The sequence below is a fragment of the Glandiceps talaboti genome, chromosome 2 (assembly GCF_964340395.1).
Source record: "Glandiceps talaboti chromosome 2, keGlaTala1.1, whole genome shotgun sequence".
Classification (NCBI taxonomy): domain Eukaryota; kingdom Metazoa; phylum Hemichordata; class Enteropneusta; family Spengelidae; genus Glandiceps; species Glandiceps talaboti.
In genome coordinates, this window is record NC_135550.1 from 19,591,402 (window position 1) to 19,614,964 (window position 23,563).

Sequence of the window (23,563 nt, forward strand, 5' to 3'; positions counted from 1 at the left end):
TCACTTTATCAAATCATGTTAATAAATATAAATTAAAATCAACACATCCAAGAAAATTACTGTTGTGACGAATAAAACTTGAAGTATATGCTTTGAGAAATGCTGGGTAAATTAATATGGGGGTCGTCAACCATGGTAAACAAAATGGCTGCGCACATGGAAGTTTAGTTTTTCATGTGTTCGAGCTTTTCAAATAATTTAGGCGATCGACGTACAACTTATCATGTCAAAAGTCGCAAGACTTGCGTCGAGGGGAGCAAAAGGAGCGAAAGCTGCACAACAGAAGGTGAAACCAAGTAACATAATTAGAACGTATATCAATGCGGGCCAGGCATCGCCTGGGCCTCCTCTTGGCCCGGTACTTGGACAGGTGAGGATTCCATCGTTACAAACCACAAAATGTAGATGTAATTCATTGTGCACTGTCGAATTTGTTAGCAGAGGCGAAAGGAGTGCTATAGACATGGCGAAGTATGTGTGTGTGTGTGTGTGTGTGTGTGTGTGTGTGTGTGTTTGCGTGGACTGTGTGTGTGCGTGCGTGTGTGTTATATATTATTATGTAATCACTCCGGCCTCCAAAAAAACCACATTTATTTAAATTTAAGGCCTGATAATGTGCAATGGCAAGTCAAAATGTATTGCTTTGTACATTTTTGTATTTTAATGAATCATGACACAAATGGTGGGGATTTTACTTGGCGTTTCTGATTGACAAATTGCTCTACCATTACCGATGATGGCATGATCATACTATAGCACTTTATATATTTTTTTAATTTGGTCAAAATTTGAAATCTGAAACTATTAAGCTCGGCAAATTAATCAGAAAATTGATGGGCATGTTTGTAGGAGTGTGGAGATGAAGAATTATTCAAGACAAAATGACCCATTATTGTTGTTGATATGCAACAATTAAAACCATGAAGTTGTACCACAGTTTTCATGATCAGATGCCACTCTAAGACACAAGTTTGGTAGCTGTTGATAATAAGTATAATTTAATGTCACGTCACTCCTCCCAACCCACTGTTTACCCATAATTCTGTCTGATTTGTATGCTTGGATGATCCATATGTAATAACTTCTGAGATAAGCCATGTTTCTTAAAGTGTACATGCAAAGGTACATACTTTTTTTCGTAATTATGTTTATTTTGCCATAAAAATAAATGAAATTGCATTCATACCTCTAAATATTGCGCGCATTGGCAAGAAAGTCGCAAAAATACTTGCCCCCTTAATCCCCTGTGCTTCGACTAACTTCGGCACCGCAACCAGCTCACGAAAGGTGTCGAGGTCCCACGTGTTACAAAAGCCTTCTAAGCCTTTGTGTAATGTTTACTTATGAATTACTAATTACGCTTGCCATATACTGTAACTGTACATATTGTGGTGTACCAGGTTAGTCTTCCGACAACAATGGTTCCTTGGTGTTTTGTCGGCAGCACCCGCAGTGAAACATCACCCTACACACATTTCCGAGTGATATAACTGAGCAGGTAATAATCGGTGAAGGCAGTTAAAATCACGTAAAAACTGGACAGTGACGCCATACAGTGAAAGTCGGTAAATGTTACCGGGGCCGGGGTTCTCCACGCCACCGGTGTAGCCATGATCATGGAAGTACTTCCATGCCATGATCAAAGCGAAAAAAGGAAGACAAATAAAATAATTTGAAATGATGTTTTCAAGAAAGCAAGTTAGCTTCATAAAATATTTTCATTACGATAGCATTTGTTTTTAAACAATGCGTAGTCCGATTGTATGTTTTGATTTCCATGTTGCTGGGAGTCGATCGTTTTCATTGTGAAGTACATCACATACATCGTCGGAATCATATCAAAGTAAAAAGACGCAACGCTCATTATAATGTTGCTATTTTTGTTTCCATTGTTTTGTCTACATGAACAATTACTGTGTCATGCCAATCACATGTCAAAAGTGGATGGACACAGCAAAGTACAGTCAGCACTAAGCTTCACGCTCCCAGGTCAAATAACTTCCACAACGTAAGACATGTCTATCCATAAAAAAACTCAAACAAAAATGGTCGGAGACAATACACAATACACCACAGTACGGCCGGCTTCTGTGAGCATGGGCCGTGCTTTGAAAGAAGATGAAACCACTTCATGTCACTGTGTGGATGGTAATGAACGCAGTAAAAAATGAAATATTAAAGTACGTGTACACATAGTTTTCAAGAGGTACGGTTATCCAACAAAACGTTCTGCTCTAACGAATTTGTGGGTCTACTTTCGCGAAGATTTTGAATGGTCATAGATTGAATGTACTGTTACGACACATGCTACATTTGAACAACTTGAGAGAATATTATGGGGAACTCTTGAAGCCATTCTCATTCTCTGTATGTTTGATGGGTATGGAAATATTACATAATTTTCGTTTCGATTACATTGTCTGCAGGAGCTGTTTTCCACCCATTGAATAGTTATGTCAACAAAGGACGCATTCACTTTATGTAAACAACACGGCTTCACTAGGACATACTCATTCACTACCAGAGGAACTATCGTTACCGCTAGCGGTCGGTTCGAATGAATTTGGCTAAATCACACCATCAGATGTTAATGCTGGAGTGTATTGCTCTACGCTTGAGGAATCTGACCAATATTCAACGTCGGGTTCTGGCGAAAACGGGTTTTGAAGTTGACCTTCTGGTTCGACCATAATGGCTTTACATGTAAAGATACACTGACGAATGCGTTTGTGTTCCCGAAGTGACGTCATAAAGTTCCAAATCCTGTCCTATCCATATGCAAATGAGAGGTACTTACCTGAAGGTGCTCTGTGGCTGAGCCAAGAGTGCCTCAATTTTCGCGCAATTTCTCGTCTTAGAATTATATTGTACTATTACAAACCCGATTTCCTTTATTTTTAGGGCAAAATAAACATAATTACGAAAAAAAAGTATGTACCTTTGCATGTACACTTTAACAATTACATTTGAACAATACATACCAAAAGTACAATTGTATAATCAAAAAGAAAGTTGCAAATTTTGGATAAAAATGTACCAACAGCTAAAGTTAAAGTGAAACACATTCAGCATCAAGTAATCATCCACATGGATAGTCAGTCTTAGAGTTTTAATATGTAAATTTCTTATGCTATAAACGTACTTATTCAGAGAAATCAATATCTTTAGCAAAGTCACTGACAGGTCACACAAATATATATTTCTTAGTTTCGAGTGCAAAATTTTCTGATTTCAAATCAGAGGGAGTTGTGGGTAAGTAAATTATTGTTCGGTTTACCCCTTCCAAATAATTCTGAAGGTATGATCAAAATAGAAGCTATCAACAGAAATTCTACCATTCTGAGTTTATGCAGTTGTTGGTGGCAGTTTTCTGTTATTCTCACCTCACCATGTGGTAGAGCCAAGAATTACAGAGATTTTACCATTGACCACATGTATCTTACTGTTGTCCTGATGAAGAAGGTCAATACAGGATTTTAAAGGACTAGTGTGGTCCACAATATGATGCCTAAAAAACAATAGAAATCCACTTAATATATAAATCAATTCTTCGTTTTGTTTGTACATTTCCTACAACTCCAACTTTGTGTAGGTAAACTAAAATATATAATTCAATTCTTCGTTATCCACTAAATATATAATTCAATTCTTCGTTTTGTTTGTACATTTCCTACAACTCCAACTTTGTGTAGGTAAAATATGATAAGAAAGATCTTCATAAATTAGTTTGGGATGAAGTGTGGAACCTACACTTATTCATGAATATCTCTCTTATCAAACTTTAACTGACTTAGGAATCAATCATTGGTTGGTTTGATTATATAGTAAACAGCTTCAATATTGTCACCCAGGGCCGGGCTGATAAACAATAGTTTGATATGAAACAATGTTGCAAACATTCACCATTATGGTGTCAGACTCTGTGTTGGGGAAGAGAGAAGCCTTAGCTATTGTTCTGATATACAATACATGTAATATTTTTGGTATTGCATTGCAGTGCAAATACCGTATGCACACTCACCAATGCAAGCAATCACTGGTACATACATTGTATGTGATAATATGTGAAGCTACACATAAAAGATTGTAAATGAAAAAATCTTACTAAAGAAAAGCTTTTTGTACAAAATGTACAAAAATGTACATATGAAAAAGTATTTAGTGGTAAATTGGAGAAATGTACAGTTTAACGAGTTTAGGGAGTTTCCACATCTGTGAGTTCAAAAGCTTCATTCGTTTTACCATCACCATTAGAAGCCTCTAAGTCTTCATGTGTGTTATTCTCTTCCCTTTCGTCATTTTGTGGTGCACTGCTAACTATTATTGTATTGCGTTTTCTAGCAGCCTTGGTTGATTTTCCTTCAAAGTATAAGGAGAGTCGGTTTGTCCCACCTGACTGCTTACACATGCGCTCATGTTGTTGTATTTCACATTCAGCATAACGGTTTTTGCATTTGCTGCATTTCTTTGGACCCATCTTGCTGAAGTAGACAAGCAGGTAGCGGAGTTCTATGAAGATACCCACAAAGTTTTTACCAATTAATACCACATTCATGTGGCTGAGGTGATCAAAGACAAGCCAGTTGACTAGACGGATGGTGATTCCAACGCTATTGACAGTGATGAAGGAAAGTATAGGATAGACTGCACTGTACGGCACTGCAGTGTTGTGACCAGTTGGTACAGTGTAGCGAGCATCATGCAAGGCAAGGATTGGTAAACCCAGGAGTAGAAGCGTACAGTAGAAGAAAACAAAGAGTTCCATTGGTTTGGGCAGTGTTCCTGATACTTTTGATGCTGCAGATTCACCCCAAATTATAGTCAGAAGTTCAAGGATATCAATTAAGTCAATGACTACTTCGATTGTCTCAGCTTGGAGGTGGATACCACGTCGACAGAATGGTTTGACATTATGATGCATACCAACTAAAACAACATACAGTGTTGGCACACACACATACAGACACAGACTGATTCCAGCTGGTCCAAGAACACCGTGATCCAGGTCTGTATAATTAAAAATGCAGAAGAGTTTGGCGATATGCAGACTGATGAAAAGTCCCCATTGTACCATAGCTGTCCATAATTGAGTCTGTACGACCTCTTGTTCATAGGCAGCAGGGTTATCCAAGGTTTGGGTAGTGTACACTGCAAATAATGACCATATAGTCATAACGATGGCATCACCTATAACGAAGTAGCCGTAAGTTAGGTTGTGTATCATCAGGTAGGCATCTGTCACTGCCATCAGTGTCATCACAAAGATCACAGAGAAGACACAGTGCAAAATCCTGTAAATTCTGCCAGCCATTTTGTACAACGATTTTGATACAACTTGAACAATTCTTTGTGATTCTTTTAACTACCCACCACTGCAGACCCAGAGTTACGTCTCACTTTTACACCACTGTATTGATGAAAACTATCAAGAATGAATAAGCTTCACTTTTCGGTGTCATAAAGACGAGCTTGTCATAAAGACGAGCTTGTTTTTGTGTTTTCTGTTACAGACAAACAAATACTTGTGTACAGAATATGGGTGTACCTTTCGTCCTTATTGCCAATTTATGAGTGTTGTAATTCTGTCACATTCCCTGATATTATTATACATGTACTAATAAGTATACATGTACTGCAGTTTTATGCAATTTACAGTTAGATTTATAACTACATGTACATTGTATATATTTATTGTCATCTATAAATTTGCATACTTGGAAGTTGGAGTCTTAATGTATAAATCAAAACATCACTTATTCAGATACAATTAGTTTGACACATATTTTCATGCCTATATTGCAGACTTCATTGTTTATTTTGATAATTTCAATATGACATTTGGGCCAACTCAGTGCTTTCTGACTACATGTAAGCTAGCTTTGGGCCAGCTCAGTGCTAACATCTCAACAGCATATATTACATGTAGCAACTGGAAGGATAAGTGAATGCCTGCACTGGCTTGCACTAACATTTCACCAGCATATCTTAGCAACTGGAAGGGTGAATGTCTGTTCCAGCCCAATTTTACATATCAATAGGCTAGCAAGCTGCACGGAGTTAACATCAGGCAAACACTGGGATAGCAAATTTGATAGGATTCTCAAACTCTATCTTAACCACTTTTCAGAACTTGTCTATTCCTGTCCATGGATAAAATCTGATGGCATCTACATCACATACTGTCAGGATTTAAAACACTAATACTTAACTTACTAGGCTACTGTGTTTGTTTTAATACAGTTAACCTAGTGTACTTTTAATACATGGACCATGTCAAGTTGTATAATACACAGGTCATCAGGTTAAAGGTACTTATTAAAATTGTACAATTTGTTTCATTGCACATCAAAATAACTACCTTAGCAATGATTTTACTAAGTTTTGGAACCCCCAGTAACAGTGGGATGGGTGGTTGTGTATCACTTGCATTGATTCCCAGGGCCATACTTTACACTACAATATTGGTTGGCAACCCTTGTAAAATACCATGTGAACGCAAGTAGATTTGACCTACTTGATACAGCCCAAACACTGGTTGATAACTCAGAGCTTTTTTAGAAACCATTCTACCAGGTGTTCGGTCACCTTGTAATGTATGTATAAATGTGTATGAATACCAGTTTCATATTTTAATACTCAAGGACTGTTGTATATTTGCATATACATACATGTGTAGCTCTCCATTGATCACTAATACACAATTAATGAAGCATAGATGGGAGGGACACTACAATGACAGATAACTAGAATATAGGAATAGTAGTACTAGTATTATGATTGGAACAATTGTACTTGTGTACATTTTACTGTCGCTTCGTTGCAATACAGTCTCTCTGCCAATCAACAAACTATACACTAGGGGGTCTAACTGCATACTCCCTAGCTTGATGACAATTTATAGTTTGGCAAGCATTTTACAAGGCTAGAATTTTTTGGACTAATAAATAGTAGTGATGCAGACTGAAACTTTGCCAAATGCATTTTTTGTAGTCATAAAACCAGATTGAAAGAGTTATAGCAATGTCATTATTCATTGTAACACCAATAAAGCAAAGGATAAATAAGTATTTGTACATATTATTATCCTGTTGATGGTGCTACACATATTCTTAGCTCTAGTTTTGGCTTCTAGTTCTACAAGAAGTGTCTGTTAGTCACATACTCGTATGCAAGGAAACAGTGTGCCATCTAATGAAACACACATTTTTAATGTTGTGAATCAAAATGAAAAAAAATTTGGTTTTATTTTGTGTTACCACAAAGTAAGAGATTGGTAAACATCAAATTTTGGTGCATCACAAGAAGTACAGTAGCTGTGGGTGACTGAGAGTCAGACTCAGTGGTGTGGCAGATTGGAAATAGAGGACTCATTGTAGGGTAGAGCATCAGAGAAGAGGAGATTTGGTCCAAAACAGAAGTAAAAATATTTATTTTAGTGGCTGCACTATCAGCAGACATTGTTCAAATAAAAGATTGCATTGAAAACAGTAGGCAAGGGCCATGGGATTGAGTTCCTTTAATTAATTTAGTATACATGTATATTTGTGTATTTTCTGTTTATAAATATATATAGTCACCACATCATGCCATGCCTAAACTGAACTGAAAGAAACTCAATCATGCAACAGACATAACACAATCAACATACTCATAGAGGAGAGAGAAATATTTTGAGAGAAAAAAATCAAACTATCTTTTATTTATGTATGTACTCTTTAAAAAAAAAAGAGACGAAATACGTCAGTTTTCTGCTACAAAAATGTACATGTCATGTAAGAAATGTGGCATCCTCCACAAATGAAATGATCAAAGATCAACTTGCTTGTACATCAGTGTCTTTTTTTTTTTAAAAAAAGAAGATATACCAGGAAGTAAATATGATTTTGATAAGAGTTAGTTTCAATAAATTTGAATCACTATATTCAGTTCAGACTGTCATAATGTAAATCAAGGTAAAAAAAAAAAAACCCACCAAAACAATTGTACTATATAAGAAACACATCACATTTCTTGAAGAGAAAAATGTAAATGTAAACGTCACTCCAAAGTCTTCCAAATCTATAACAATGTGTATAACAGCTATCATTTTTTCAGCATCGGCAAGCTAAGTGTGGTGTTTGCTCTGTAGGCACAGACATTTATGACAACCTTAGTGTCTACGGAGTAAATGCCATGCTTAGCTTTCTGGCACTGTATGTCTGTAACTCCAATCCCATTGTGTGAAATTGCTATCAAGTACACTGATAACGTTAGGAGAAAAACAAATCCTCAGACCTGTATACAGAAGATAAATTGTAATCCAAAAATTCACAATAGATACAGTCACCACTGAGTGGTATATTTGTTTTGACCATTTGCTATCCAGAAACCACAAATTTGATATTTCAAACAATATGTTGCATAATATATCCTATCAATTAAAAAAATCTTTTTCCATAAATGCTGCCAATAAAGTGTAAATGTAGAAATGAAACGCACAATTTTACAAGTTGTTCAGTATTAAGATAAAAGTTTATAATCTTGTTCAGTACATTTCCTAAGTTTACATATACTTTCTCAGGGTTTCATATTAACAACTGATAAAAAAATTGTCAGACTTGTATGTATACTAGTATCGTATAAAGTGAGCAGACTAGGGTACCCATTATTTTAGTTATAGAATTATGAAATTCATCATTTTGCCTATATATGTTAGCATAAACAGTATTTTTAGGAATTCAAAGTGCAAAAATTGGGTGCTTCTATTGACGTGACCCTACTTGGTTTTTTCGATGCTGACCGTAACACTTTTGGTTTAGTTCATGAAAAATTTCTCAACTATGACATGAAAACCAAACAAACTAGAGTCTTAATATGTGAGGTCCCTAGAAAAATAACATTAAAAACAGTTACTTTTTAATGTTATTTTTCTAGGGACCTCACATATTAAGACTCCAGTTTGTTTGGTTTTCATTTAGCCAATATTTTATGAAAGATGTGTATTCAAAATAAGTACAATTTGTATTACACTACACAAGCCCAGTTGAACATACTCGAACAAAAAAACATAGAATGTATAGCATGGTCACGACAATGTGCATCATTGGTTCTGTAGTTCAAAATGTTCAAAATCCCCAGTATTTATATTTAGACTATTTCTAGACGTGACTTGATTGTTTTTACTGATACCTGTATTGATTTAGACATCACTGTATGCAGTGCCGCCATACATAGTTACATGTACAAAGGACCCCAAACCATGGTTGTCTAGGTACTAGTATATCAATACCTAGTCTGTAAAATACAGACATTCATACTGTGCTACATGTATCAACCAGCACTCACATCCAATAGAGTTGAACAACATGATGGTATCTAAGTCTAATCAATACCATAAATAATGTACAAAGAATAACAGTTATAAAATTATCACATTTGAATGTCTGTCCCATCGATTGTCGTAAACCACAGGCCTTTTTATGGCACCATCCAAAACATTTTTTTTGCATCAGCAGAAAAATTGTACTCTAGCATGTGAGAATGGTCCCATCAACTTCTTTTTTGTAAATTAAGCTTTCTCTATATCTAGAAGGTTTTGATTTACATAAACTATAGAATCTTCACTCTATGTGTGTATGATGGAGAAGTGAATACATGTTCTCTAAAATGTACAAAGTGTATACATTTTAGTATAAATCATAATATTTCTAATTATAGCGTACATTGGTGATGTGCGAAGCAAGGACAAATTTGGATTTTTTTTAACTTGGAGAAACAAAGTTAGTACCTTAAAGGCTCTCACTATAAAAAGTATAAAACAGAGATTAAGAATATTCTTAAACAAACATATCTCTACAAAAAGTTCTCAAAGTTTTGTGATAAAAATGTCACATTTCTTTGTTAATCACAGCACGTTGTTGTCATCTAAGTCAACTACTTCTACACCTGTAGCAGTTGCTGTTGCCCGAGATCTCAACTCTGAATCTGTCATGCTTTTGTTTTCATAACCACTTTTTCCCTTCAGGTCTTTGTCACTAGGATAGATTCTGGTCTGTCTCTTATTTTTGGCTTTTGTAGACTTGCCTTCACAGTAGTCCACAAGCTCTCCAAACTTTTTATGTTTCTTGAGACACAGGGCTTCATGTTCATGTAAGTCACATTCTGCATAACGGACTGAACAATTTGAACATTTCTTGGGACCCAAACTGCTGTAGAAGACGATAAAGTAACGAATCTGTCTAAAGATATTTACAAAGTTTTTACTAAGCAGAACCAAAGTGATGGATGTTAGGTGATCAAACACTAACCAGTTGACAAGTCGTAACGTGATGTTGGCGATGTCTACAAAGATAAAACTTATCCACGGATAGATTATGCTATAAGGTATGCTGTTAATATCGCCTTCAGGTGATTCGTACCTTGAATCATGGATGGCCAATATTGGCAAGAAAATCAACATTATAGAGGTATATAGAAATAGAAATATTTCCATCCACTGTGGAAGTGTGCTGTCATTGTTTTGTGAAACATCAAGTCCCCACAGCATTGTTAAAATATCCAAAATATCTATAAGGTCGATGACAACGCCACCCGTCTCAGCTCGTAGATTGAGTCCCCGAGAACAGAAAGGTTTGATGTTATGATGTATGCCAACCAGTACAACATAAAGCGTAGGGATGCAGATGTAGAGAGTCAGACTAATACCATTGGCACCCATCAGTTGAGTAAAATCAGTTAAATTATAAATACAGCCGACTTTAGCAAGCTGTATTGCCATAAACACTCCCCATTGTAACATGGCAGTCCACAGTTCAGTCTGTATGATCTCCTGTTCATATGCCTCGGGATGCATCAAAGTCCTTGTAGCAAGAACAGCAAAGACGATCCAAATGGTCAAAGCTATGACATCACCAATGATGAAGTAACCATAATTCAGATTCTCTACCATTAGATAGGCATCCAAAATTGCCATGGTCAAACAGACAAATACAAATGATATGATACAGTCTACGATGCGGTAAAGACGTGCCATTTTGATGGGAGATGCAGCTTACACACTATGATGTAACTATCTGGTCAGTCACAGGCTATCAAGCTGCAGTACTCTGGATTCTATTGTTCTGATTGCTAATATTTTCATTGTTATTTTGATCACATGGTAACATAGTAGGAGTTTTATGAAGGAGTATACTCCAAAAGTTCTTTAAGCATACATGTAAGTTTGAGACTGTTTTATTTGTCTTGGCAACAGTGTGATTACATTATAAGTTTCATCTGTTCCTGATGTGTAGCCCTTGATCAGTGATCATGATAGATAATAGTTTGTTGACCTAGACGTCGTCATCCTGTTTATATTTAGACACTATTTCTAGTTGTGACTTGGTTGTTTTTACTGATATCTGTATTGACTTAGACATCACTGTATACAATGCCGCTATAGTTACATGTACCAAGGACCCCAAACCATGGTTATCTGGGTACTAGTATATCAATACTATGATGTACAGAGAATCATAGTTGCAAAATTGTCACATTTTGGAGTTTGTCCTATAAAACTTGTTATCGTAACACTTGTCCATGCAAATATTTCAAAATTATTGAACAGCATTTTTGCTTTTAACTTTAAGGTATTTTTTATGTTCAAGTCACAGAAGGAAATTGGTAAAACTTTCATATAGATACACTTTGTAGCATAATTTTGATGGGTGAAACCCCAGTAACAAGAGGAAATGTGGTGAAACTGACATACATTGTAGATTTCTATACCATGTATGTAAATTTTGGTGATTACCATACCATGGGCAAACACTTTTTGAACTTGGATAGATCTTATCTACAATACTTTTAAACCGCCCTATTAATAAAAACACTGCTGAATATAGTAAAATATGGAGTCTTCACACAATTTGTGTGCAATGTAGTAGGGAATATATGTATTTTCTAATTCATACAACATGTGTATGTCATTTCTGATTATAGTGTACAAGATGACATGCAAACCAAGAAGACATTTCGAACCTGGAGTGTTACATGTAGCTGAACTAATATATACCTTTCTCTGTTAAAAACCCACAAATTTAAATCTCAATGGTCTCAACTCAACTCAAAGGATTTCCAAAAGTCCTGACTAGCTTTCTCTGTAAAAGTTTCTTGAGGTTTTTGTTGAAGATTCATATACTATTTAATTTGGCTCCTTAATATTTTGATTTAGGGCACTTCATTGTCATCTAACTCACTCATTTCTACACCTGTAGCAGTGGCTGTCCCCCGCGATCTCAACTCTGAATCTGTCGTCATGCTTGTATTTTCATAGCCCAATGTATCACAGTTTCCCTTCAGGTCTTGATCACTAGGAGTGATTCTGCTCTGTCTTTTATTTTTGGATTTGGTAGACTTGCCTTCACAGTAATCCACAAGCTCTCCAAATTTAGTGTGTTTCTTGAGACACAGGACTTCATGTTCATGCAAGTCACATTCCGCATAACGGACTGAACACTTTGAACACTTCTTGGGGCCCAGACTGCTGTAGAAGACGAGAAAGTAACGGATCTGTCTAAAGATACTTACAAAGTTTTTACTGAGCAGAACCAAAGTGATGGACGTTAGATGATCAAACACTAACCAGTTGACAAGTCGTAACGTGATGTTGGCGATGTCTACAAAGAAGAAACTTATCCACGGATAGAATATGCTATAAGGTATGCTGTGAATATCACCTTCAGGTGATTCATACCTTGAATCATGGATGGCCAATATTGGCAAGAAAATCAACATTGTAGAGGTATATAGAAATAGAAATATTTCCATCCACTGTGGAAGTGTGCTGTCATTGTTTTGTGAAGCGTCAAGTCCCCACAGCATAGATAATATATCCAAAATATCTATAAGGTCGATGACAACGCCACCCGTCTCAGCTCGTAGATTGATTCCCCGAGAACAGAAAGGTTTGATGTTGTGATGTATGCCAACCAGTACAACATAAAGTGTAGGGATGCAGATGTAGAGAGTCAGACTAATACCATTGGCACCCATCAGTTGAGTAAGATCAGTTAAATTATAAATACAGCCGACTTTAGCAAGCTGTATTGCCATAAACACTCCCCATTGTAACATGGCAGTCCACAGTTCAGTCTGTATGATCTCCTGTTCATATGCCTCGGGATGCATCAAAGTCCTTGTAGCAAGAACAGCAAAGACGATCCAAATGGTCAAAGCTATGACATCACCAATGATGAAGTAACCATAATTCAGATTCTCTACCATTAGATAGGCATCCAAAATTGCCATGGTCAAACAGACAAATACAAATGATATGATACAGTCTACGATGCGGTAAAGACGTGCCATTTTGATGGGAGATGCAGCTTACACACTGCAATGTTACTCTATCCAGTCAGTCACAGGTTATCATTCGACAGTGCTCTGTTGATATTAGATTCTAGTTTTCTGTAGTATCTGTATTTAGTTCTTTTGATCACATGGTGACACTCTAGGGGGTGTTACAAAGGGATCCACATCCAAACATACTAAATTAAATGATGATGGCAATTTATCTACTTCTGCAATGATATGTCCTTACATTTAGGAATTTTGTTTATCAGAAACCTAGGGCATATCTGCTGATGGCATCACTATACCATAGTTACCTATGAATGTTTTACGGTAGGGTCAGATGCTTCATGGCAATTCTGTCAACAGTGTTATATTTAGCAGATCTGTGTAAACAAAATGTATTCTTGTCCATCTAGATAACAAAATTTCTATAATTCAACAGGTTTTGGAAGGAATGTAGGTCTTGTTCTGAAGGCCACTTTGTCATATAATGATCTGCCGTCACAGTGATATAATTGATATATTGCAAATATTGCACATCAAAAACAAACTTGTTTAAATCACGACCTTGACCTTGCAGCTGAGGTGACGTCCTAATTTATGGTAAAACCCAGTGGTGAAAAAACATTGGCATACGTACATGTACATGAAAATAGTGATAGTCATTTGTGCCGCAAATCGGTTCTGGGCAGTACGGTGGAAAACAAGCATGTTCTTTGTGGAATAAAGGTATTTCTGGTCATAGCATATTGTCAATTATAGCTTGTGCCAGTTTTGACAATTTATCACTTTGACAAAATATACCTTATCAGTGTCTTTCCCTTAACTGCTTCTAGAATACTAACAGAAGCTTCCACTTCACTGTTTCTTCAATGCCAACAGAGGCTTTCACTTCACTCCTTCTGGAATGCTAACAGAGGCTTCTGCTTCTTGAATGCTATCAGAGGCTTTGCCTTCACTGCTTCTGGAATGCTAACAGAGGTTTTCACTTCACTTCTTTTGGAATGCTAACAGAACCTTTTCCTTGACTGCTTTTAGAATGCTAACAGAGGCTTTCCCTTGACTGCTTTTAGAATGCTAACAGAGGCTTTCACTTCGTTGCTTCTTGAATCCTAACAGAGACTTTCACTTCACTGCTTCTTGAATGCTATCAGAGTCTTTCACTTCACTGCTTCTTGAATGCTATCAGAGGCTTTCACTTCACGCCTTCTTGAATGCTATCAGAGGCTTTCCCTTCACTCCTTCTTGAATGCTATCAGAGGCTTTCCCTTCACTCCTTCTTGAATCCTAACAGAGGCTTTCGCTTCACTGCTTCTTGAATGCTAACAGAGGCTTTCACTTCGTTGCTTCTTGAATGCTAACAGAGGCTTTCACTTCACTGCTTCATGAATGCTATCAGAGGCTTTCACTTCACTGCTTCATGAATGCTAACAGAGACTTTCACTTCACTGCTTCATGAATGCTAACGGAGGCTTTCACTTCACTCATTCTTGAATGCTAACGGAGGCTTTCCCTTCACTGCTTCTTGAATGCTAACGGAGGCTTTCCCTTCACTGCTTCTTGAATGCTATCAGAGGCTTTCCCTTCACTCCTTCTTGAATGCTAACGGAGGCTTTCCCTTCACTGCTTCTTGAATCCTAACAGAGGCTTTCCCTTCACTCCTTCTTGAATGCTAACGGAGGCTTTCCCTTCACTGCTTCTTGAATGCTATCAGAGGCTTTCCCTTCACTCCTTTGTGAATGCTATCAGAGGCTTTCCCTTCACTCCTTCGTGAATGCTAACGGAGGCTTTCACTTCACTGCTTCGTGAATGCTAATAGAGGCTTTCACTTCACTGCTTCTTGAATGTTAACAGAGGCTTTCTCTTCACTGGTTCTAGAATGCCAACATAGGCTTTCTCTTCACTGTATGATGTATGTGTATCAAACTTTGTTCTGTAGTAGATAAACTTAGTTTTGTTTTGGTATGTAGTATGTCATGTTCTGGTTTATGTACTTTTGTCAGCCATTTTTAATGTACATGTAGTGTCCTTCAGGGACATCCCAGATCAGAAAAATGAGGGCTAAACTTTCATTATATTGTGTATTACAAAAAGTAGTCAACAAAATAATTATTTAATAAGAAAATCACAAGTTTGTAAAAACTTAAACTATTGAAGAAACAAACTACGTTTCTATTATCCAAGAATGCTAACATTTGTCATGAAAATGTTTTGGAATGGGTGACTCTCAAACTTCACTACATGAGAGTTCTGAAGGATTCTGGCCCAAATCTGTAATTGCAGAGCGCCCCCAGTGGCCAAATTGTACAATATTCTATCTTTATGATAACTGCAATATGACACATTGCTGCCACAGTGATCTCACCAGGGTAATGTGTACTAATGAAATAAGACAATGTACACTTGCATATGTTGGGGGGGGGGGAGTTGACAGATGATAGAGGGTTTCTAGTATCAGCAAGTCTGTCAGAGCTAGGATTTTTGACAGAAAGCCTGATATATAAATTTCTCAATATTTATTACAGAAAGGAATAGCCATTGGTCAGTTCTGCAAAGATTTCAATGAGAGAACAAAAGATGTCAAAGAGGGAATCCCGATACCAACAAAAATATTTGTGAAGGTAAAGATTTGATTTCTTTCTCAAGTAACCATCAGATATCAGATGAGGATGTTTGCCTTTCTTTCTAATAATAATAAATGGTCTATTTCTGTTGTATGTAGCAGCCCTCTGACTGAATTGTGACAGTATTACAAATGCATATCAATTTACAATGGAAATCACAAATTTGATATTAAAATATTATAAATAATCTCACATGGACAAAGTACAAACAAGAGCAACAAAGTGGATATTAAACAATGTCTTACATTGCATTACAAAAAGACATTGTGTATAAACATGAAAGCAATTGAAACCAAGTTATACATTGCTCTGAACACTGCCCTACAGTTCATAGTTCAGGTCAGTATGTGCAATAGTATATGAAGGAGGAGGCTGAGTCAGTTCGGCTAGCCATGATGTCATCATTTGAATGTCTAGAGAAATAAAAACATAAATGGCAATTTGTGTGGAATGAAAATTATTTTCTGTAATTTGGTTTCCATCTTTTAAAACCTATTAATGTTGTTTTTTTGTGTGTGATTGTCAGTCTGATCGAAGCTACACTATAAAGATGAACAAGCCTCCTGTGTCATATTACCTGAAGGCAGCGGCAGGGATTTCAAGAGGGGCTAATAATCCAGGTGAGGCCTACTAGTCATAGGGTACACGAGTATGAACTGTAAAGATATTGACTAGTGTTAGATTGATAGACTGCCCTCTATATACAAAACATTATTACTTAGAGTAGGTACCTTGTAGGCAGGATTCTACCAAGTGATGTCACTTCCTCTTTTGTATTCTACAGAGACATATTAACTGATCCCATAATGCACGAGTACTAGTCTGATATACTCTATTGGTACACATGCTTGTAGTGTTCTCTGCAGCAGTACTTTCACAAGCAAAGCAAGTGCACACATGGGTGTAAATACCCATAATTACCCACACTGGCACAAGCATATCAAGCATATAATTGGGTTCCATTAGTATTACATATGGTTATCAACAATGATAATGTTAGTTTTTATATAGTGCTTTCTCACTTTGTGCTCAAAGCGCTTAACAATTATTACCCCTGGCATGGATCTATAGCAGCACAATGGCCCTTTATACTTCCTCAACTCCCCGGGGAGCAAACAATCCATTGCAGCCTGTAAAAGTGTGTAGGATTAAAGCATTCACATTGCAACCTCTATCCTACCAGGCCCCACAATTATACAGCTGGGTTGACTGAGGCACAGTCGAGGTTCAAATTTTGCCCAAGGACTTTAGCCATTCAGAAACAATCGGCATCAATGGGGCTTGAAGGTGCAACCTGCAGATTCAAACACTGGCCACTCTAACCATTTGCCCATCATGAGTCCACACTATCTGAAACAACAAATTTTGTAAAATATAATTGTTTGTTTACATTGAACAATCATGTGCTCTTTTGCATACAGGTATGTAGTTATGTTTTCAGTATCGTATGGCAATGCACACATCATATGTAAATTCTTCAAAATTGGTTTTAATGGTCAGCTGATGAAATGATGTTCTTATCACAGGAATTTCTATTCAGCAACCATAACGGTTGTGTACTGAGGATTTATAGAAAATCTAACATGTAAAAGCAGTCCTTTGTGATAATGAGACAAAATCTAGAAATAAACACTTTTAATTCATTTTATTTCATTTCACAGGTAAAGAAGTGGTTGGTAAAGTGACTTTAAAACATGTTTATGAGATTGCCAAAATCAAGAGCGAAGACGAGAGTTTACAAGACGAAACCATGGAGTATATATGTCGGGCTGTGATTGGATCGGCCAGGTCCATCGGAATTCAAGTTGTCAATGAACTAGATCCTAATGAATACAGACAATTTCTTCTAGAACTGGAACAAAGGAAGGAACAAGAAAAACAAGAAAGAGAAGAACTGAAACTTAAAAAGTAGACTTTTAGAAATCCAAAAATTGACCTCAATGAGTGTTCTAGCAATGTCGTAATTCTTGGATCGTAGGTTGCTGCAGTTTCCCTGTCACAGTGTATTGGCATGATGGTTCGTTGATTGAATGTGCCTCACTTATGACACACAATGTTGCCATGCCAACCAGAGGTGGTCAAGATTTTCACTGGAAAAATGGTGAAGAAATTGGTGATCTACCTTGGACTGGAATATTAGAATATGGAACTATGAATTTCATATGTTTGAATAAGGGTTGTTGTGATGTGCATGTTGAAACATTTGAAATAAAATGTCTATATGTATGAAAAGGTTTGTTAATAAATTTCTTTTTTGTATGGCCATTCTTATCATTACTATGTCTTCAGTCACAATTGTATATGCCATTAGGTACATTGTATAGTCTTAGTCATCATAAGATCTCATTGAAGCAGCTTTCTGTCTGTACTGTCTGAACTAACTGTCTGTCTGTACTGTGCCTGTCTGTTTGGCTGTTTGTACTGTGTCTGTCTGTACTGTCTCTGTACTGGCTGTCTGTATTGTACTGGCTCTCTGTCTGCGTGTCTCTGTACTGACTGTCTGTGATGTACACTCTGTACTGTACTGACTGGCTGTCTATTTCTCTGTACTGTCTGTACTGTATTGTCTTTCTCTACTTTTTGTTTGTACCATGTCTGTACTGTATTGAATTACCTATGGCTAAACATATTTGTGTACCAGTACACATAGTATAGTGCAATGCATCCAATCAACCTGGATTTTAGGTCCATACACTAAAATCAGCATCCCAATGAATCATGACGTCAATGTATCACTTATACTGTAAGATACGTCGTGTTTTTCAGCCTTATCAGGTTTCTAAACCTGAGTGGTCACAGAGAAAATGTCATATCTTCCAAACTACTTATTACTGCATTGAAGAACTATTACAAAGTTACAGCCAGTGCAGGTTTAACATCACACAAACTGTGCAGGATTGCCAAGAAACACCAAATTTGACAGACTGTATCTTGTTTTACATCTAGCAGTGGTTCAGCATTGCCCCATGGGAGTGAACATGTATGCATATGTATTATATGAATAATATATATTCATGACTACTGATCTGAAGGTAATAAGCATCTCTGAGTCATGAATATTTATTGTCCATCTAATACATGCGTGTTTATGCTGTGAGCATCGATGGGACGCTGTTCGCATTATTTACACGGTAGTTGTGGATAATAAAGTGGACACAAATGTTAAATTACCGGTATCCCTTCTATGGCCGCAACGAGTGGCAACAAGGATCCGAACTACAAATCAAGCACAGAGCCCTCTAACTCTGAATCTCGACCTTATGTGGACACTACCCTATGAACATTCCGACACGTAACGCACGAAAGAATTTCACGTGACCCCTGGATGTAGTAAGTGCACAACAGCCACACAACTGTAAAGTTTAAAGCTGCAATGGTCGTTCGGGTTTTTACAGCGAAAATCATAAACCCTGAAAAAAAACGTCGCCTGGCTCGACAAAAATCTCTCTAACATTTGCTACAGTTTTTTGTCTGGCTAGACAAAATATCTCTTTGATGAAGTTGTAAATCTGGCTCGACACATATCTGATTAATATTTCCACATGTTATCGTCTGGCACCATAAGAACTGAATTACAATTGTTACATGTTAGTCAATTGTTTACCGAGGACGTTGTACATAATGGTAGCTCTTGCATAGAAAGTGTAACAATATTGGTAAAGATGTTTGTCAGCCCAGAGGATTTACGAAACGCTGTTGGTAAGATTTTTGCCTAGGCAGACGATAAAATGCAATATAGATTTTTGTCGAGCCAAGCGACGTTTTGTTTCAGGCTTTATGATTTCCGTTGTAATAAATGTCCGTTCATAAAATCGACAAATCCTTCCTCCATTCCCTCAAGCGCAGTTGTACTAAAATTCGACAAATGGGTACCAGCAGTGTATACATACAAAGTTCAACGCTTTTGAAATATTGGTTGTATTCAATCCCAATATAGTGGGCTCAGCTTGAGGCTTCATTGATTGAATGGAAGGAAGGAGATTTGAGTCGAGGTATTTGGTGATTGTAAAGTCCTTACTGGTAATTAAGACCACTCCCATTCTCACCCAGCTCTGGAAATCTGCGCTCCGAGGTTTCCTACCTTGACCTACAAGTTCATGGCCCATGTATCCTAAAATGCCGTGAATCCTGACATTCAAACACACCGGCATCATATTTGCCACTCGTGCAAATATCATTTTTAAGATCGCCATTTAAACGGGAGATTTTGTGCTATGCTGTTTGGAAAATGATGTGGGGTTTTTGTACAGTGTGTTGGTCAAAACGAAGGATTTCGTTAACATAACAATAAATGTATAATAGTTTCCAGTTTGACTGAAAGAAATACGTCATCATGGAATATCGCAGTGGAAAGTATGTATGTAATTATGTCAACCTCACCAACCACAGCCTACGTTATTGTCTTCGATCATTTAAGGTCGATAGCACGACGTATCCCGGGGTTTCTCACAATTTGTCCGAGTGAACATTTAATGAAAATGGGATATAAAAGGGTCGGAACTCTGCTTTGTATCCAGTGTGTCATCCCTCCAATTACAGTACGTACCTGTATACATTAACCCATGGCAATATAAAGGGAGATTATCTTATACCCCGGTAGTCGTTTACTCCAAGAAAACAACAGATCCTGATCACCTTCCAGCGAATAAAAGTTATATGAAAGCATTTGATAAACAACTGTCCTGTATTGATAGCGCACGTCGTCGATTCAATTACTGTATACAATGCAATAGATAGAAGATAGACGGATGGACAATGAAATTATTGTGGATCCATCACAATCGCCATCACTCATACATACAATAGTTTGTAAGACGCTTTTACATTTTCAGATGGGTGCAGATGTTTATCTCAGCAACAGCCCACAAACAACTTTCCCGAAGGTTTGTTGTGGTCTTACTGTCCCAAGCTATCCAAACCAACTGTATCCAAAAACAGAAGATATCCCATCTACGTGGATGGCCATCATTTACAATTCTCGTAAAACTACACAGGATACATCCCGTCATGGTGTGGATAGATTGAGAAAGTGAGACCACGACAAGTACCTGGGCTACAAACAACTAACGTTCAAACTTCCCTTGCATGACCCTGACAGCCCGGCAATTTTCAACCCACAATGACAACGTTAAGATCGGCGCAGCGAAGGTTCTTAGCTAACAAACAACTTCGTTTGACGCAAATCATCATCGTAGAAAAATTATAGTTTATTAAAGTCATGTTACATATATATATATCTACACTGTATTCAAATTTTGGTTGCAAGCCAATGTTTCGTCGTTGAGTGGACGGAGTGTCCGGCACTTTCTCTACCGTACGTCATCTGAATAAAAGCACTAAAAGCATGACCGTCATGCTATGCCTTTGGCACAAAACATAACTAACTCGCCAAGTTGTAAATGTTATTTTAAAAATTTTAAAACACTAAATGTGGTTAAAATTCAGTAAGATTGTTGCTGGTTATTTCAAATCACAAATCATATTTTTTTAAAAAAACACCTGCTTTGTCTTCGGACGAGGTGCCGCGTTGACTGTACAGTATCCTCAATCGATGCTTGGGGAAAAACAATATAAAAAAGTGAATTCGTCGAACGTTGCATGAAAAAAAACCCTAGGTACATCAACTGTGTGTCTCATCTCATATATAATTAGTAAACAGCCTTCACATAATTGATTTCAAGGCAACTTCTTCTACTAGGATTAATTGATCAATTAACTGATCGATCACTGTATTTCAAACCACCGTGATAGTTTTATAAAAAACACCTACTGTAACCGTGTTTGAACCCGTTTTATATTATGAAATAATCATAGCTATGTGATGATGAGTAAAACACACAAAAACGAGCAGGTGTAGTAAAAAAATTTTGACTTCGACAATATCCTAAATGCTATTATCGTATTCCCTTTTACGCGTTCTTTCTTGGTGATACTTTTTTGAAAACCGTATTAATGAAATGTAGAGATATCCCTTCAGGTAAATACACTTAAACGCGTATGGGTTATTTGCAACTTTGAAGGTATGTCTTATATGTTCTTATTCATACCACGGTAGACTCGTTCGCCACAGACTCAGTGTCCTCCACTTTCACCACTGCACTTTCCACATCTGTCACTGCCATATCGTTTGCATACGTGTGTTCCTCCGCGTTGCTGTTTGGACCATTTTTGTCAGCTAAGCGTTGATTGACTTTGTGTTTAAAGCGGAACACAGAAGGGTGAATCTGATTTTCGGGCTCTCTTTTAGAGCTTATTCCCTGCCAATATTCCATAACCCCGCCTAGTCTGTCGTTGGCCTTCTCACACCACTGCATGTGTTCACTATGGTCGCTTTCGGCAAATCTAACCTTACACTTTTCGCATGGCTTTGGACCCAGGCTGCTGTAAAATATTATGAGGTACCTGATTTCTTGAAAGATGCCGACAGAATTCTTTCCGATGAAGACGATACTGATAGACGAAAGGTGTCCGAACAATAGCCAATTCACAAGTCGGATGGTAATATTGGCGACGTCAACGAAAAAGAAACTTATCCAGGTATAGACAGCGCTGTAAGGTATGCTGTTTGCATCACCCATTGGAGTGCTAAATCGGGCGTCGTGAATTGCTAAGATGGGTAGCATTACCAATAGGACCGATGTATAGAAAAACAGAAATAATATCATCCACTGTGGAAGTTTTGTGTTTTCTACGAAATTCTCAAGTCCCCACAACGTTGTCAAAATATCCAAAATATCGATGAGGTCAATCGTCACGCCGTCAGTGTCCGTTCGAAGGCTTACTCCTTTGCGGGCGAATGGTTTGACGTTGTGGTGCATACCCAGTAGTCCGATGTACATAAGGGGAACGCAAATATAGAGAGTCAAACTGAGGCCATTCGTACCAAGAAAGTGGTCCAGAGTTGTTGTCAGAAAGAGGACACCAACTTTGCCTTGTAGAAGTATCATGAACGCTCCCCATTGTATCATAGCAGTCCACAGATCGGTCTGAACAACTTCGCGTTCAAAATCTTTCGGATGTTCCAATGTTCTGGTTGCAACAACGGCAAAAACAATCCATAGTATGAAAACGACAAGGTCTCCGATGATGAAAAAGCCAAAGTATATATTCGCCACCAGTAAATAAACGTCTGTAATCCCATTAGCCACTATGACCAAGAAAAACGATATCAAACAGTCCACGAGACGGAAACAGCTACCCATGATGATAAACTTGAAAGGTCGCCTGATTATTCAACTGAACAGTGAAGTCGGCAAACTTGCCTCAACCCAACAATGTTCCCCGTCGTTACAGGTGTGGTGGATTTTCAAACACATAGGCTTAGTTCATACATGTTTATTTCCACTATGTTTATCATTGCCATGGTGTCCATTATTTCGATGTAAAATCGCGTTTACAATCAAAAGATGTCAACTTTTGTGCAAGTAATGGTGGGAGTTGTCGAATTTTGGGATTGGCCAAAATCCATCTCAGACACAACAATTTCATTGGTAGGGGATAGTATAAAAGTGACACGTTTCTTGTACATTTGTTTGTTACATAGAAACACCAGTGCGTGCAAAACGTTATATTTCAGATGTCCCATAATACCGAAATATTGAATTTATCGATGATGTTTTAAAGAAACA

The 23,563-nt window shown here is 37.3% G+C and overlaps 1 protein-coding gene across 1 annotated transcript; it reads left to right on the forward strand.

Moving 5' to 3' along the window:
* The first annotated feature begins 153 nt into the window (after positions 1–153).
* LOC144453414 (large ribosomal subunit protein uL11m-like) lies at positions 154–18,117 on the forward strand. Its single transcript, XM_078144701.1, has 4 exons — positions 154–370; positions 15,837–15,932; positions 16,462–16,555; positions 17,597–18,117. The coding sequence occupies exons 1-4, from the start codon at positions 224–226 to the stop codon at positions 17,845–17,847; spliced, it is 588 nt and encodes a 195-aa protein (XP_078000827.1). The 5' UTR covers positions 154–223; the 3' UTR covers positions 17,848–18,117.
* Positions 18,118–23,563: the final 5,446 nt, after the last annotated feature.